The sequence below is a fragment of the Oncorhynchus kisutch genome, unplaced genomic scaffold (assembly GCF_002021735.2).
Source record: "Oncorhynchus kisutch isolate 150728-3 unplaced genomic scaffold, Okis_V2 Okis01b-Okis20b_hom, whole genome shotgun sequence".
Lineage (NCBI taxonomy): Eukaryota > Metazoa > Chordata > Actinopteri > Salmoniformes > Salmonidae > Oncorhynchus > Oncorhynchus kisutch.
Window position 1 is genome coordinate 4,686,640 of NW_022261978.1, and position 14,964 is coordinate 4,701,603.

At 47.1% G+C, this 14,964-nt stretch overlaps 1 protein-coding gene across 2 annotated transcripts; it reads right to left on the reverse strand.

Annotated features, from left to right (window-relative positions):
- Positions 1–185: 185 nt before the first annotated feature.
- On the reverse strand, positions 186–12,294 carry LOC116358911 (guanine nucleotide-binding protein G(I)/G(S)/G(O) subunit gamma-5-like). Of its 2 annotated transcripts, none has more exons than XM_031811273.1 (3): positions 11,943–12,294; positions 7,602–7,728; positions 186–1,984 (listed from the first exon to the last, which is right to left on the reverse strand). In XM_031811273.1, exons 1-2 carry the CDS (start codon positions 12,030–12,032, stop codon positions 7,603–7,605), a joined length of 216 nt encoding a protein of 71 aa, XP_031667133.1. In that variant the 5' UTR covers positions 12,033–12,294; the 3' UTR covers positions 186–1,984; position 7,602. The 2 variants fall into 2 exon arrangements, with proteins under 2 accessions (XP_031667133.1, XP_031667132.1); XM_031811272.1 differs by having other exon boundaries at positions 186–1,987; positions 11,943–12,278.
- Positions 12,295–14,964: the final 2,670 nt, after the last annotated feature.

Consider the following 14,964-nt stretch of genomic DNA (forward strand, 5'->3'; position numbering starts at 1 on the left):
CCCACAAAACACCAGTCTCAACGTCAACAGTGAAGAGGCGACTCCGGAATGCTGGCCTGCTGCTAAGAAACTGAAGTTGGTTTTGTTGCTTTGTTGGCACATTGGAAGTATGCCTTTCAAAAATGTTTAGGCATCAACAATCTATCCAAAGAACCACCCACATACATAAAGTAGTCACACAAACATAGTGGTAAATGTGATTTACTAGGTTGGAAACAGTTACAAAGTTCAGGCACAGAGGATCGACAGTATAACACAGTTACAAAGTTAAGGCACAGAGGATCGAGAGTATAACACAGTTTCAAAGTTAAGGCACAGAGGATGGACAGTATAACACAGCTACAAAGCTCAGGCACAGAGGATCGACAGTATACCAGGTATCAAATTAAAACTCCTCATTCAAGGCCGGTAGCGAGGCTAGACAGTTCCACGCTCACAGTTCAACGATAAAAACAAACTGCGATGTAGGCTGATGGAATCATAAAAATGGCAGTCATGGTGATGTGGCTAATCAGTAACCTGAAACAAGCTGAAGCACCAGCTGTGGCATATGGAAATGAGTGTTTGTCTTAGTTAAATACGTTCCCATTTCCTATAGTGTTATCTGTGACTGAATGTAGCCTAGTGGAAAACCATGCTATAGTGTTATCTGTGACTGAATGTAGGCTAGTGTAAAACCATGCTATAGTGTTATCTGTGACTGAATGTAGGCTAGTGGAAAACCATGCTATAGTGTTATCTGTGACAATGTAGGCTAGTGTAAAACCATGCTATAGTGTTATCTGTGACTGAATGTAGGCTAGTGGAAAACCATGCTATAGTGTTATCTGTGACTGAATGTAGGCTAGTGGAAAACGTGAGAAGGACATGAGTATTTCCAGGGAAAAAGGCCAAGGACAGGAGTGTCTTCCTAAAAAAAGGTACAGGAGGGCACAACAATGTAACATTTAAGATCACATCAGTATCATCACAACCGAATGAACGAACCCTTCGATAAAAAGCCTGATTATTTCATAAAATCTTAAATAAAATAGGTTGACGAAAGTTTAAAAGAAACATGTAACTGCCAGTCTCTTGTATAGAGTACAACTGGGGAGATGTGGTTAGTGTTCCGCATGAATTCTAGATTCTAATTCTATGGTTCTGGATCCCTGGGTTGAGAATGTCAACCTGTACCATGTGGTAGTTTGTACCAGGAAGTATACTGCACATGGAACACAAGCAATAGAAGGTGACAAGACAGGATGTAGGCCAATCGGCTAGAACTGTAGGCTAAATATCAATACGTACCCTGGTTAAAACATTCAACGGTTGGTCACTTCCTTATTGTGCTGTACATGTCATCGGACACAAGTTACATCCTTAATAACACCCTATTCTCTATATACTGCACTATAGGGCTCTGGTCTAAAGTAGTGCACTATATAGGGAATAGGGTGCTATTTGGGAGACAACCTCATAGGCACATTCACTGGCTGCCTGCCTGTCAGAGGCTGATATCATACTGGTGGAAAGTACAGTGCATAGATACAATGTAGGGTTGGAGAACTACAGTAACTTTCTAAAACTTGACAGATTTTTCCAGAAATTCCAGTAGAAGATTCCTGGGTTTTCTGCTTATTCCCTCCCGATTCCAGGAATCTTACAACAGGAATTTCTGGAAAACTGGGGAACACTAATACAATGTCATCATCATGATCATCATAACAAATAGGATATCACATCAACATCCTGAACATACATGTATAATGGCACTACTAGGCTTTATCTTAATACATGGACTGTCTAGCCTGGTCCCAGATCTGTTTGTGCGGTCTTGCCAATATCTTTGGTCATTGTCGAGCCTTGGCATGCCAGATCTGGGATCAGGCTAGAGGTTAACATTGGGATAGCTGCAACACACAAATGGACCAGCAGTAGAGAGAGAAGAGGAAGGGTCCCTCATAGGACAAACAGCAACAAGTCCTCCTCCATACACTGACTGCTGCTGCAGAGAGAGAGAGACAGAGGGGGTGGGGGGGAGAGACACAGACAGAGGGGGTGGGGGGGAGAGACACAGACAGAGGAGGTGGGGGGGAAGGGAGAGACAAAGACAGAGAGAGAGAGACAGACAGACACAGAGAGAGAGAGACAAAGAGAGAGAGAGAGATGGTAAATAAACAAAATACTATCAACCACACACATAATTATTATAATTAGGAGCATCTGACATATTGCCAATTCACCAGCATCTATCTCCTCCAAAACCCAGACAGGAGACTGCAACAGGTGAGAGACTGGAGAAGAGAGGAGGAGGAGGAGACTGGAACAGGTGAGAGAGTGGAGAAGAGAGGAGGAGGAGACGACTGGAACAGGTGAGAGAGTGGAGAAGAGAGGAGGAGGAGACTGGAACAGGTGAGAGAGTGGAGAAGAGAGGAGGAGGAGACGAACAGGTGAGAGAGTGGAGAAGAGAGGAGGAGGAGACGAACAGGTGAGAGAGTGGAGAAGAGAGGAGGAGGAGACGAACAGGTGAGAGAGTGGAGAAGAGAGGAGGAGGAGACGAACAGGTGAGAGAGTGGAGAAGAGAGGAGGAGGAGACGAACAGGTGAGAGAGTGGAGAAGAGAGGAGGAGGAGACGAACAGGTGAGAGTGGAGAAGAGAGGAGGAGACTGGAACAGGTGAGAGTGGAGAAGAGAGGAGGAGACTGGAACAGGTGAGAGTGTGGAGAAGAGAGGAGGAGGAGGAGACTGGAACAGGTGAGAGTGTGGAGAAGAGAGGAGGAGGAGGAGACTGGAACAGGTGAGAGTGGAGAAGAGAGGAGGAGGAGACTGGAACAGGTGAGAGAGTGGAGAAGAGAGGAGGAGGAGACTGCAACAGGTGAGGGAGTGGAGAAGAGTGGAGGAGGAGACTGGAACAGGTGAGAGAGTGGAGAAGAGAGGAGGAGGAGGAGACTGGAACAGGTGAGAGAGTGGAGAAGAGAGGAGGAGGAGACGAACAGGTGAGAGTGGAGAAGAGAGGAGGAGACTGGAACAGGTGAGAGTGGAGAAGAGAGGAGGAGGAGGAGACTGGAACAGGTGAGAGTGTGGAGAAGAGAGGAGGAGGAGGAGACTGGAACAGGTGAGAGTGTGGAGAAGAGAGGAGGAGGAGGAGACTGGAACAGGTGAGAGAGTGGAGAAGAGAGGAGGAGGAGGAGGAGACTGGAACAGGTGAGAGAGTGGAGAAGAGAGGAGGAGGAGGAGGAGACTGGAACAGGTGAGAGAGTGGAGAAGAGAGGAGGAGGAGGAGGAGACTGGAACAGGTGAGAGAGTGGAGAAGAGAGGAGGAGGAGGAGGAGACTGGAACAGGTGAGAGAGTGGAGCAGAGAGGAGGAGGAGGAGGAGACTGGAACAGGTGAGAGAGTGGAGAAGAGAGGAGGAGGAGGAGACTGGAACAGGTGAGAGAGTGGAGAAGAGAGGAGGAGGAGGAGGAGACTGGAACAGGTGAGAGAGTGGAGAAGAGAGGAGGAGGAGGAGACTGGAACAGGTGAGAGAGTGGAGAAGAGAGGAGGAGGAGGAGGAGACTGGAACAGGTGAGAGAGTGGAGAAGAGAGGAGGAGGAGGAGGAGACTGGAACAGGTGAGAGAGTGGAGAAGAGAGGAGGAGACTGGAACAGGTGAGAGAGTGGAGAAGAGAGGAGGAGACTGGAACAGGTGAGAGAGTGGAGAAGAGAGGAGGAGACTGGAACAGGTGAGAGAGTGGAGAAGAGAGGAGGAGGAGGAGGAGACTGGAACAGGTGAGAGAGTGGAGAAGAGAGGAGGAGGAGGAGGAGACTGGAACAGGTGAGAGAGTGGAGAAGAGAGGAGGAGGAGGAGGAGACTGGAACAGGTGAGAGAGTGGAGAAGAGAGGAGGAGGAGGAGGAGACTGGAACAGGTGAGAGAGTGGAGAAGAGAGGAGGAGGAGGAGGAGACTGGAACAGGTGAGAGAGTGGAGAAGAGAGGAGGAGGAGGAGGAGACTGGAACAGGTGAGAGAGTGGAGAAGAGAGGAGGAGGAGGAGGAGACTGGAACAGGTGAGAGAGTGAAGAAGAGAGGAGGAGGAGGAGACTGGAACAGGTGAGAGAGTGGAGAAGAGAGGAGGAGGAGGAGACTGGAACAGGTGAGAGAGTGGAGAAGAGAGGAGGAGGAGGAGACTGGAACAGGTGAGAGAGTGGAGAAGAGAGGAGGAGGAGGAGACTGGAACAGGTGAGAGAGTGGAGAAGAGAGGAGGAGGAGGAGACTGGAACAGGTGAGAGAGTGGAGAAGAGAGGAGGAGGAGGAGACTGGAACAGGTGAGAGAGTGGAGAAGAGAGGAGGAGGAGGAGACTGGAACAGGTGAGAGAGTGGAGAAGAGAGGAGGAGGAGGAGACTGGAACAGGTGAGAGAGTGGAGAAGAGAGGAGGAGGAGGAGACTGGAACAGGTGAGAGAGTGGAGAAGAGAGGAGGAGGAGGAGACTGGAACAGGTGAGAGAGTGGAGAAGAGAGGAGGAGGAGGAGACTGGAACAGGTGAGAGAGTGGAGAAGAGAGGAGGAGGAGGAGACTGGAACAGGTGAGAGAGTGGAAAAGAGAGGAGGAGGGGGAGACTGGAACAGGTGAGAGTGGAGAAGAGAGGAGGAGGAGGAGACTGGAACAGGTGAGAGAGTGGAAAAGAGGAGGAGGAGGAGGAGACTGGAACAGGTGAGAGTGGAGAAGAAAGAGGGAGGGATAAGAGGAGATGAAGGTGTATATCCTTAGAACAGGCTGCAGAGAGACTCTGGAGAGAGAAGGAGAAGAGGAGGAGAGTGGATGAAGGTATCCTAGACTACCTCAGACCAGGCAGGAATTAGAGGGGTGAGAAGGAAGAGGATAGGAGACTGTGTACTAGGTTACCTCAGACCAGACTGGAGGACTTGGCAGAGAGAAGGAGAAGAGGATGGGAGACTGTGTACTGGGTTACCTCAGACCAGACTGCAGGACTTGGCAGAGAGAAGGAGGAGAAGAGGATAGGACTGTGTACTAGGTTACCTCAGACCAGACTGCAGGACTTGGCAGAGAGAAGGAGAATAGGATAGGAGACTGTGTACTAGGTTACCTCAGACCAGGCTGCAGGACTTGGTAGAGAGGAGAAGAGGATAGGAGACTGTGTACTAGGTTACCTCAGACCAGGCTGCAGGACTTGGTAGAGAGGAGAAGAGGATAGGAGACTGTGTACTAGGTTACCTCAGACCAGACTGCAGGACTTGGCAGAGAGAAGGAGAAGAGGATAGGAGACTGTGTAATAGGTTACCTCAGACCAGACTGCAGGACTTGGCAGAGAGAAGGAGAAGAGGATAGGAGACTGTGTACTAGGTTACCTCAGACCAGACTGCAGGACTTGGCAGAGAGAAGGAGAAGAGGATAGGAGACTGTGTACTAGGTTACCTCAGACCAGACTGCAGGACTTGGCAGAGAGAAGGAGAAGAGGATAGGAGACTGTGTACTAGGTTACCTCAGACCAGGCTGCAGGACTTGGCAGAGAGAAGGAGAAGAGGATAGGAGACTGTGTACTAGGTTACCTCAGACCAGACTGCAGGACTTGGCAGAGAGAAGGAGAAGAGGATAGGAGACTGTGTACTAGGTTACCTCAGACCAGGCTGCAGGACTTGGTAGAGAGGAGAAGAGGATAGGAGACTGTGTACTAGGTTACCTCAGACCAGGCTGCAGGACTTGGTAGAGAGGAGAAGAGGATAGGAGACTGTGTACTAGGTTACCTCAGACCAGGCTGCAGGACTTGGTAGAGAGGAGAATAGGATAGGAGACTGTGTACTAGGTTACCTCAGACCAGGCTGCAGGACTTGGTAGAGAGGAGAAGAGGATAGGAGACTATGTACTAGGTTACCTCAGACCAGGCTGCAGGACTTGGTAGAGAGGAGAAGAGGATAGGAGACTGTGTACTAGGTTACCTCAGACCAGACTGCAGGACTTGGCAGAGAGAAGGAGAATAGGATAGGAGACTGTGTACTAGGTTACCTCAGACCAGGCTGCAGGACTTGGTAGAGAGGAGAAGAGGATAGGAAACTGTGTACTAGGTTACCTCAGACCAGGCTGCAGGACTTGGTAGAGAGGAGAAGAGGATAGGAGACTGTGTACTAGGTTACCTCAGACCAGGCTGCAGGACTTGGTAGAGAGGAGAAGAGGATAGGAGACTGTGTACTAGGTTACCTCAGACCAGGCTGCAGGACTTGGTAGAGAGAAGGAGGAGAAGAGGATAGGACTGTGTACTAGGTTACCTCAGACCAGGCTGCAGGACTTGGTAGAGAGGAGAAGAGGATAGGAAACTGTGTACTAGGTTACCTCAGACCAGGCTGCAGGACTTGGTAGAGAGGAGAAGAGGATAGGAGACTGTGTACTAGGTTACCTCAGACCAGGCTGCAGGACTTGGTAGAGAGAAGAGGATAGGAGACTGTGTACTAGGTTACCTCAGACCAGGCTGCAGGACTTGGTAGAGAGGAGAAGAGGATAGGAGACTGTGTACTAGGTTACCTCAGACCAGGCTGCAGGACTTGGTAGAGAGGAGAAGAGGATAGGAAACTGTGTACTAGGTTACCTCAGACCAGGCTGCAGGACTTGGCAGAGAGGAGAAGAGGATAGGAGACTGTGTACTAGGTTACCTCAGACCAGGCTGCAGGACTTGGTAGAGAGGAGAAGAGGATAGGAAACTGTGTACTAGGTTACCTCAGACCAGGCTGCAGGACTTGGTAGAGAGGAGAAGAGGATAGGAGACTGTGTACTAGGTTACCTCAGACCAGGCTGCAGGACTTGGTAGAGAGGAGAAGAGGATAGGAAACTGTGTACTAGGTTACCTCAGACCAGGCTGCAGGACTTGGTAGAGAGGAGAAGAGGATAGGAGACTGTGTACTAGGTTACCTCAGACCAGGCTGCAGGACTTGGTAGAGAGGAGAAGAGGATAGGAGACTGTGTACTAGGTTACCTCAGACCAGGCTGCAGGACTTGGTAGAGAGGAGAAGAGGATAGGAAACTGTGTACTAGGTTACCTCAGACCAGGCTGCAGGACTTGGCAGAGAGGAGAAGAGGATAGGAGACTGTGTACTAGGTTACCTCAGACCAGGCTGCAGGACTTGGTAGAGAGGAGAAGAGGATAGGAAACTGTGTACTAGGTTACCTCAGACCAGGCTGCAGGACTTGGTAGAGAGAAGGAGAAGAGGATAGGAGACTGTGTACTAGGTTACCTCAGACCAGGCTGCAGGACTTGGCAGAGAGAAGGAGAAGAGGATAGGAGACTGTGTACTAGGTTACCTCAGACCAGGCTGCAGGACTTGGCAGAGAGAGGTAATAATATTTTTTTTTTTGGGGGGGGGGGGCTTATATTTGTCCTGTTACACAAGTGTGTAATGTAAATGTGTTTCTTGCATATCCCAACTCCTCCTGTGGGGTCACCATTGTACAGCACCCCTGGAGTAATTCGGGTTAAGTGCCTTGCTCAAGGGTACAGAGGCAGATTTTTCACCTTGTCGGCTCCGGTGTCCGTACCAGTGACCTTTTGGTTACTGGTCCAATGCTCTAACCTCGAGGCGACCTGCCGAGAAGAGGAGGAAGAGGAGGAGAGAGGACAAAGGTGTTCTAGGCTACCTCAGAACAGGCTGCAGGACTTGGGGGGTCTGAAGGGGTTGTCACTGGAGGGGACCCCCATCAGGAGAGGGTCCTGGTGAGCGTTCTGCAGACAGTAGTTCTTCAGGTCCACTGCAGCCTGAGACACCTGGGGGTTAATTATAATAATGATTCATTACAGAATACAAAAAGATATGACTGGGACTGATGTATTATGGGGCGGCTTCCCAGACACAGATTAAACCTAGTCCTGAACTAGACAGTGATCTCAATGGAGAATGTCTATTAAAAGCTGTTATTTGTCGAGGACCAGGCTGAATCTGTGTCCGGCAAACTGCCCCTAGATACTATATACCACGGCTCTCCAACCCCGTTCCTGGAGAGAAACCCTCCTGTAGGTTCACTCCAACCCTGTTCCTGGAGAGAAACCCTCCTGTAGCTTCCCTCCAACCCTGTTCCTGGAGAGAAACCCCTCCTGTAGCTTCCCTCCAACCCTGTTCCTGGAGAGAAACCCCTCCTGTAGCTTCCCTCCAACCCTGTTCCTGGAGAGAAACCCTCCTGTAGCTTCCCTCCAACCCCGTTCCTGGAGAGAAACCCTCCTGTAGCTTCCCTCCAACCCCGTTCCTGGAGAGAAACCCTCCTGTAGCTTCACTCCAACCCCGTTCCTGGAGAGAAACCCTCCTGTAGCTTCACTCCAACCCCGTTCCTGGAGAAACCCTCCTGTAACTTCACTCCAACCCCGTTCCTGGAGAGAAACCCTCCTGTAGCTTCATGAGAGTTTCTCTCCAGGAACAGGGTTGGAGTGAAGCTACAGGAGGGTTTCTCTCCAGGAACAGGGTTGGAGTGAAGCTACAGGAGGGTTTCTCTCCAGGAACAGGGTTGGAGTGAAGCTACAGGAGAGTTTCTCTCCAGGAACAGGGTTGGAGTGAAGCTACAGGAGGGTTTCTCTCCAGGAACAGGGTTGGAGTGAAAACCTACAGGAGAGTTTCTCTCCAGGAACAGGGTTGGAGTGAAGCTACAGGATAGTTTCTATGGACCGGTTCCCCCAGACACATACCAAGGAGCAGGTTTAATCTGGGAACCCGGGCCTGTATGCTACTAACACATGACAGGTGTAGAGAGTGGAGAGCTGACATGGAGGAAACATGGTCTCCGTACTGCATATTGACTGGCTGCGTCACTGCTTGGTATGGCAACAGCACCGCCCTGGATCGCATGGCGCTACAGAGGGTTGTGTGCTGCGTCACTGCTTGGTATGGCAACAGCACCGCCCTGGATCGCATGGCGCTACAGAGGGTTGTGTGCTGCATCACTGCTTGGTATGGCAACAGCACCGCCCTGGATCGCATGGCGCTACAGAGGGTTGTGTTGACGGCCCAGTACATCACCGGGGCTGAGCTCCCTGCCATCCAGGACCTCTATCAGGTGGTGGGAAAAGAAGGCCAAGACACCAACCACCCAAGCCAGACTATTTTCCACACAGCAACAGGTACCGGTGCATCAAGTCTGACACCAACAGGCTCTTGAACAGCTTCTATCCCAGAGCAATACGACTGATACATAGATAAGAGTTGACCTTTGAAATAAAAGGTCAATAAAGACCCATCTGTCTCTATGCAAACACACTGTCACTCCAACACACACTGTCACTCCAACACACACACACACACAGGGCCCTACACACTGTCACTCCAACACACACTCACAGGGCCCTACACACTGTCACTCCAACACACACTCACAGAGCCCTACAAACTGTCACTCCAACACACACTCACAGAGCCCTACACACTGTCACTCCAACACACACTCACAGCTACTCTGTGTATCTTATATCCAGTATCCCTGTCCCCTTACCCCTATACATATCTACCTCCACCCTCCAGTATCCCCTTACCCCTATACATATCTACCTCCACCCCTCCAGTATCCCTGCACATGTAAATATGGTATTGGAATATATTTCCTGTATATAGAATGCTGACCTACATCCTGTACTTCATATTTCTTATTGCACGTGGTTTTTCTCTAGCAATACATTGTTATTGATTATTGCGTTGTCGGGTTTTGAGTTTACAAATAAGGCATTTCACTGTTCTTGTGCATGTGACATTTAAACCTTGTACCACTGGTGTTACTACACAGCCTCATTTCCATAGTAACAGATGTCAACACAGAGGTTTTGAATACATTTTCTAGTGACTAAACGACCGTTAGGCGACAGCTGGATTTCCAATGCAAAGAAGAGGGTACTTCATGCCCTGTACAGGAAGTAGCCTTCCCCATTCATAGATGCTAACTACTTCAGTGCTTATTGACGATAAGTGTGACGATAAGTGTCTTCTGACCAGGGGATCTTTGTTAGGAGCCCTGATGCTTGCTATAAACACGAAAACACATCGCTTGTGGTACCGTTTTGGAAACATAAGGAACGCATCAAGAGCCGTCACTACAGTCCCTGGTTCGATTCCAGGCTGTATCACATTTGGCCGTCATTGGGAGTCCCATAGGGCGGCGCGCAATTGGCCCAGCATCGTCTTGAATAGGCTGGCATTGTAAATAATCATTTGTTCTTAACTGACTTGCCTGGTTAAATAAAGGTTAAATAAAAACAACTCATTTCAGCGATAAATAAATTTTCAAAACAACATGTAAATGATTAGAGACCATAATAGAGTTACGGTTCGTGTTCCTACATGGCCATATGTCCATGTTACTGCGCTTGTTTGCGGAAGACATAGCTAATTAGCACCGGTGGCGGCCTATCTAGCTGCTCCAAACACCTGTGCGTAACGCGTGCCTCATTTTGTAACAATGCGAAGGGCTCCGCTTAGCTCCACATTGACATGATTGGTTGACGGTGTGGGGGCGGGATTGAACTCCTGGAAAGAGATCGGGGAGGTAATGGTGATAGATGTGCTAAAGAGGTCATTGGAATGCAGTGGGGGATAGGATGCTGGATTGGTGCACAGACAACAAATCTGAAATAAAGTGGATATTTGTCAAATCCGTCATGATTGATGTATTGTAAGAGGCCCACGCTGTGGTTACTAAAATCTGATTTAGATATATTTGGCTGTTTTCACTGCATAACATTTAGAAGTTGTTCCTTTTCAGGTTTAGAAGAAGTGACTGCTAAATGCTAACTCCCATTCGTATAAACTGGTAGCATAACTAGTTTACAGAAATCATTGGTGGTAGTCAGTCGTTAAACTAATGCAGTTGATTGGTGACGTGAACAAGTATTGGGGTTGACATCCATTCAAGAATTACTCCGATTTAACCTCAACATAGTGTGAAATGCACATAGCCAAGGGGAGTGGTCCTGAGGGTGCTGCAGCACCCCCTGATAAATCGTTTAACTGATCATTCATATCCCCCCCCCCCCCATCAAATTAGTGCACTAGGCCTTTTAGGCTACTCGTGTATGGGCTGAGGAAATACTGGTCAGCAGAGCGGGGAGAAATGCCGCCCCCTATGGCTACAATAAGATAAACGTCAATCATCGATTTCCTGAAACGGCTTTCGCAACCTATGCGCCTAGTCTAATGTCAGATAGAAATACTCTTTCAAATAAACAAAGACACACCTACTGTAGACATAGCCCCTCCCCACCCACTGTCTATGGCTACAGTAACTGTATATGTTATCATTTAAAATATTCTGAGACAAGACAAGGGGCATATTAGCATAGGTTCCCGAAAGCGATGATTATTGACCTTAAAAACACAGCTTCAGAATTGTAGTTTACATACACAGAGCCAAATGTGGGCGAATGTAATGGCTGAAAACCCTACATGCGGAAAAGGGTTTTCGGGAGCTAGAAGTAGCCTAGCTACAGTAGAGAGAGGCAGTTATATGGCAAGTTTACTTAGAGAAAGAAAAAATGGCTTCGGAATATTACTAACCCGTGGGAATGTCAGTGAACTGACTCATCCAAGATAGGCCAACACTCAGACCCGACTTTCAATCTATTTCACTAGGCCACCGATGCAGGACCATGGACCTAAGACTGTCTCGATAGCAGGCAAAAGTTGATTGAATTATGAATTACTTTCCTATTTGATCGACGTTATTATTTTGGCTGTCAACAATACTAGCCTACTGACAGGAGGCGACGATGTAGACTACTGTTCAATAGACATTTGTAACATGACAACATTGATACAAGGTAGCAACATGTACAACTGTATTATACCTAACATGACAACTTCATAAAGCAACATTTGCATCATTGTAACTTCGTGTTTTGCTACTTTGTTTCACGCCACTAGCCTACTCCAAGCGGCTACGCTTGTCCCAGCGACAGGAGTGTCGTTAACAGCTCTTCCGTGTTAGTGTTGCTGCTACGATCCCGTTTACCTTGATCCTACGGACACTGGCCTCCAACCGCAGCTGTTTCACTACTCTCTGAGCGACGACCAAGTTGCTGCTGGCGTTGTTGTTTGACATGTCGAGGGTCAGAAGAGTGAAAGTAGGTTAATCCTTACTAGGGCGACTGTGAGAGAAAGTGTCAGAGTTTGTGAAAGCAGTCCGTCTGTCGTTCTCTCCCCGCCCACTCGACACAATGTTTCCTCAACGACATTCTAATTGGTTTTCGGTCAATCGATCACCAACCACGTTTACATTCACACTTAACTATTTGATGTTAAAACTGATTATGGGTGAAGGCCGAGTATGGCAATAGTCATGTAAACACCTTGCTCTTCTTATCGTAAATCGGCGTAAGGTCATGATCGAATTAAGCATAAATTGATTAAAACACCTGGGTTTCGGAGTAAAAAAACAAAACATTAGGACACGTAAACAGCATAATCGCCGTAGCACCCGGTAGCGCAAGTTTCGCTCTAGGCGCGAATGAGATGAGTTCGGAAAAACTGAAAGTATTTATTTTATAAACAATTTTCACATACAAACTTTGTCATTATGTCCTAACTCAGAATCAAATAGTCTTCGCAAAGATAGTATGGTCACTGTGGTAGAGCGTTTATTTTGATTGGCTATTTTCTGCATTTATCAAAAGGCCCATCAGTAGCCTGATTTCAGATGTGGCCATATAAACTGGTTTATTAGGGAAATCGTTATTCTAGCAAAACATGTAAACGTTTTAAAACGAACAATTTTATTAATGACTATCCATAATATTATTGTGTGCAGGTAACCACTTTGTAGTCTACGCAGTCTCTAATATGGTGTAATTGCAGAACGCAATTCGGGTTGTTTCTTCATGTGATCGTTTCTTGACATCAGGAAACGCCCATTGGTGCTTGTCTTTGGTCAATTCCGATGATAATGAGACTGGCCGTTTCTCGACACAAATACTTTGTTTACATAGCAGGTTAGGATAACTAATGTAGCAGGTTAGGATAACTAATGTAGCAGGTTAGGATAACTAATGTAGCAGGTTAGGATAACTAATGTAGCAGGTTAGGATAACTAATGTAGCAGGTTAGGATAACTAATGTAGCAGGTTAGGATAACTAATGTAGCAGGTTAGGATAACTAATGTAGCAGGTTAGGATAACTAATGTAGCAGGTTAGGATAACTAATGTAGCAGGTTAGGATAACTAATGTAGCAGGTTAGGCTAACTAATGTAGCAGGTTAGGATAACTAATGTAGCAGGTTAGGATAACTAATGTAGCAGGTTAGGATAACTAATGTAGCAGGTTAGGATAACTAATGTAGCAGGTTAGGCTTCACTACAGTGAGTAGGTTCGATTAATCTCGCCCGTTTTACACCAGCTGAGAGTTGATCGCATTCGATTTGGAACCTCGCTTGTGCCTGGCCTATGGCGAAGTCGGGTGTATAAACAGATGACTTCATTAAGCCCGTGGATTGATGAGTACTATTGTGTGTGTTCCAATGCAAAAGTGATTGCTTTTTGATAAGTGATTTATCTTTATTTTATTTGGTACATTGGGAATTTAACAGCAAACGGTATTTAGTGCACTACGTCATCACGCAGTCTTTTCTGCAACAAGTCAATTTGAATGAAAACACCTGTCTGTTGGGAAAATGCGGATTTGAGAATATTCGCATAAAAATACGTCATCAATTGGATGGAAACCTAGCTATTGCTAGTCGTCAACAGCTGTTGTCCCCAATGCGAAAGAAACGGCCACGGACCTATGACGAGCATCAATGGGTGTGACTTAATTTAGCTATGCTAAACTTTGCAGTCTACACTTGAATCTGTTTTGTATTGTAGACGTGATCTGTGCAATAAACACACGCGGCCTAGACAAGGGGAGTGTTCAGCAGGACACAACGCTCTGGAACATTCAGATAGAAATAATGTTATGTAGAACAAACATGTCGCTATGGCATGTAAAACAATGAATCGCGTCGGCTCTATTACTGGCATTTCTATCTGGAGACTGAACGAGGCCCATGCAATGACTGTGCAGCGACACTGATGTTTTTTTCTTTAATGCATAAAACAATTGCATTACAGTATGGATGTGGTACAGATGGGTGACTATCTAACTTCCCACCAAGGTAGCTTACTTTGGCAGTAACCCTTGTGACCCCTACCATGACATTAAAGCCAAGGGATCTGCTCCGATTGATACAAGAGAATACAGTCTTAACCCAAGTGTTGTAGAAGAGAGATACCTTAATAGAAAATGACTCAAGTATAATTTAAAGTCAGCCAGTAAAATATTACTTGAGTAACAAAAGTAAATGTAATTTCTAAAATATACTTAAGTATCAAAAGTTAAAGTATAAATCTTTTCAAATTCCTTATAAAGCAAACCAGGCTGCAGCATTTTCTAGTTGATTTAAACTGACGCATAGTCAGGGGCATGTTCAGACATCATTTACCAACCAAGCATAGTCAGGGGCATGTTCAGACATCATTTACCAACCAAGCATAGTCAGGGGCATGTTCAGACATCATTTACCAACCAAGCATAGTCAGGGGCATGTTCAGACATCATTTACCAACCAAGCATAGTCAGGGGCATGTTCAGACATCATTTACCAACCAAGCATAGTCAGGGGCATGTTCAGACATCATTTACCAACCAAGCATAGTCAGGGGCATGTTCAGACATCATTTACCAACCAAGCATAGTCAGGGGCATGTTCAGACATCATTTACCAACCAAGCATAGTCAGGGGCATGTTCAGACATCATTTACCAACCAAGCATAGTCAGGGGCATGTTCAGACATCATTTACCAACCAAGCATAGTCAGGGGCATGTTCAGACATCATTTACCAACCAAGCATAGTCAGGGGCATGTTCAGACATCATTTACCAACCAAGCATAGTCAGGGCATGTTCAGACATCATTTACCAACCAAGCATAGTCAGGGGCATGTTCAGACATCATTTACCAACCAAGCATAGTCAGGGGCATGTTCAGACATCATT

Bases quoted from the DNA above. Each gene is read 5' to 3' on its own strand.
- LOC116358911 (XM_031811273.1), bottom strand. From the start codon at position 12,032: ATGTCAAACAACAACGCCAGCAGCAACTTGGTCGTCGCTCAGAGAGTA. The intron at 7,729-11,942 runs GTAAACGGGATC...ATTAACCCCCAG, and splicing joins CCAGTGTCCGTAGGATCAAG to GTGTCTCAGGCTGCAGTGGA.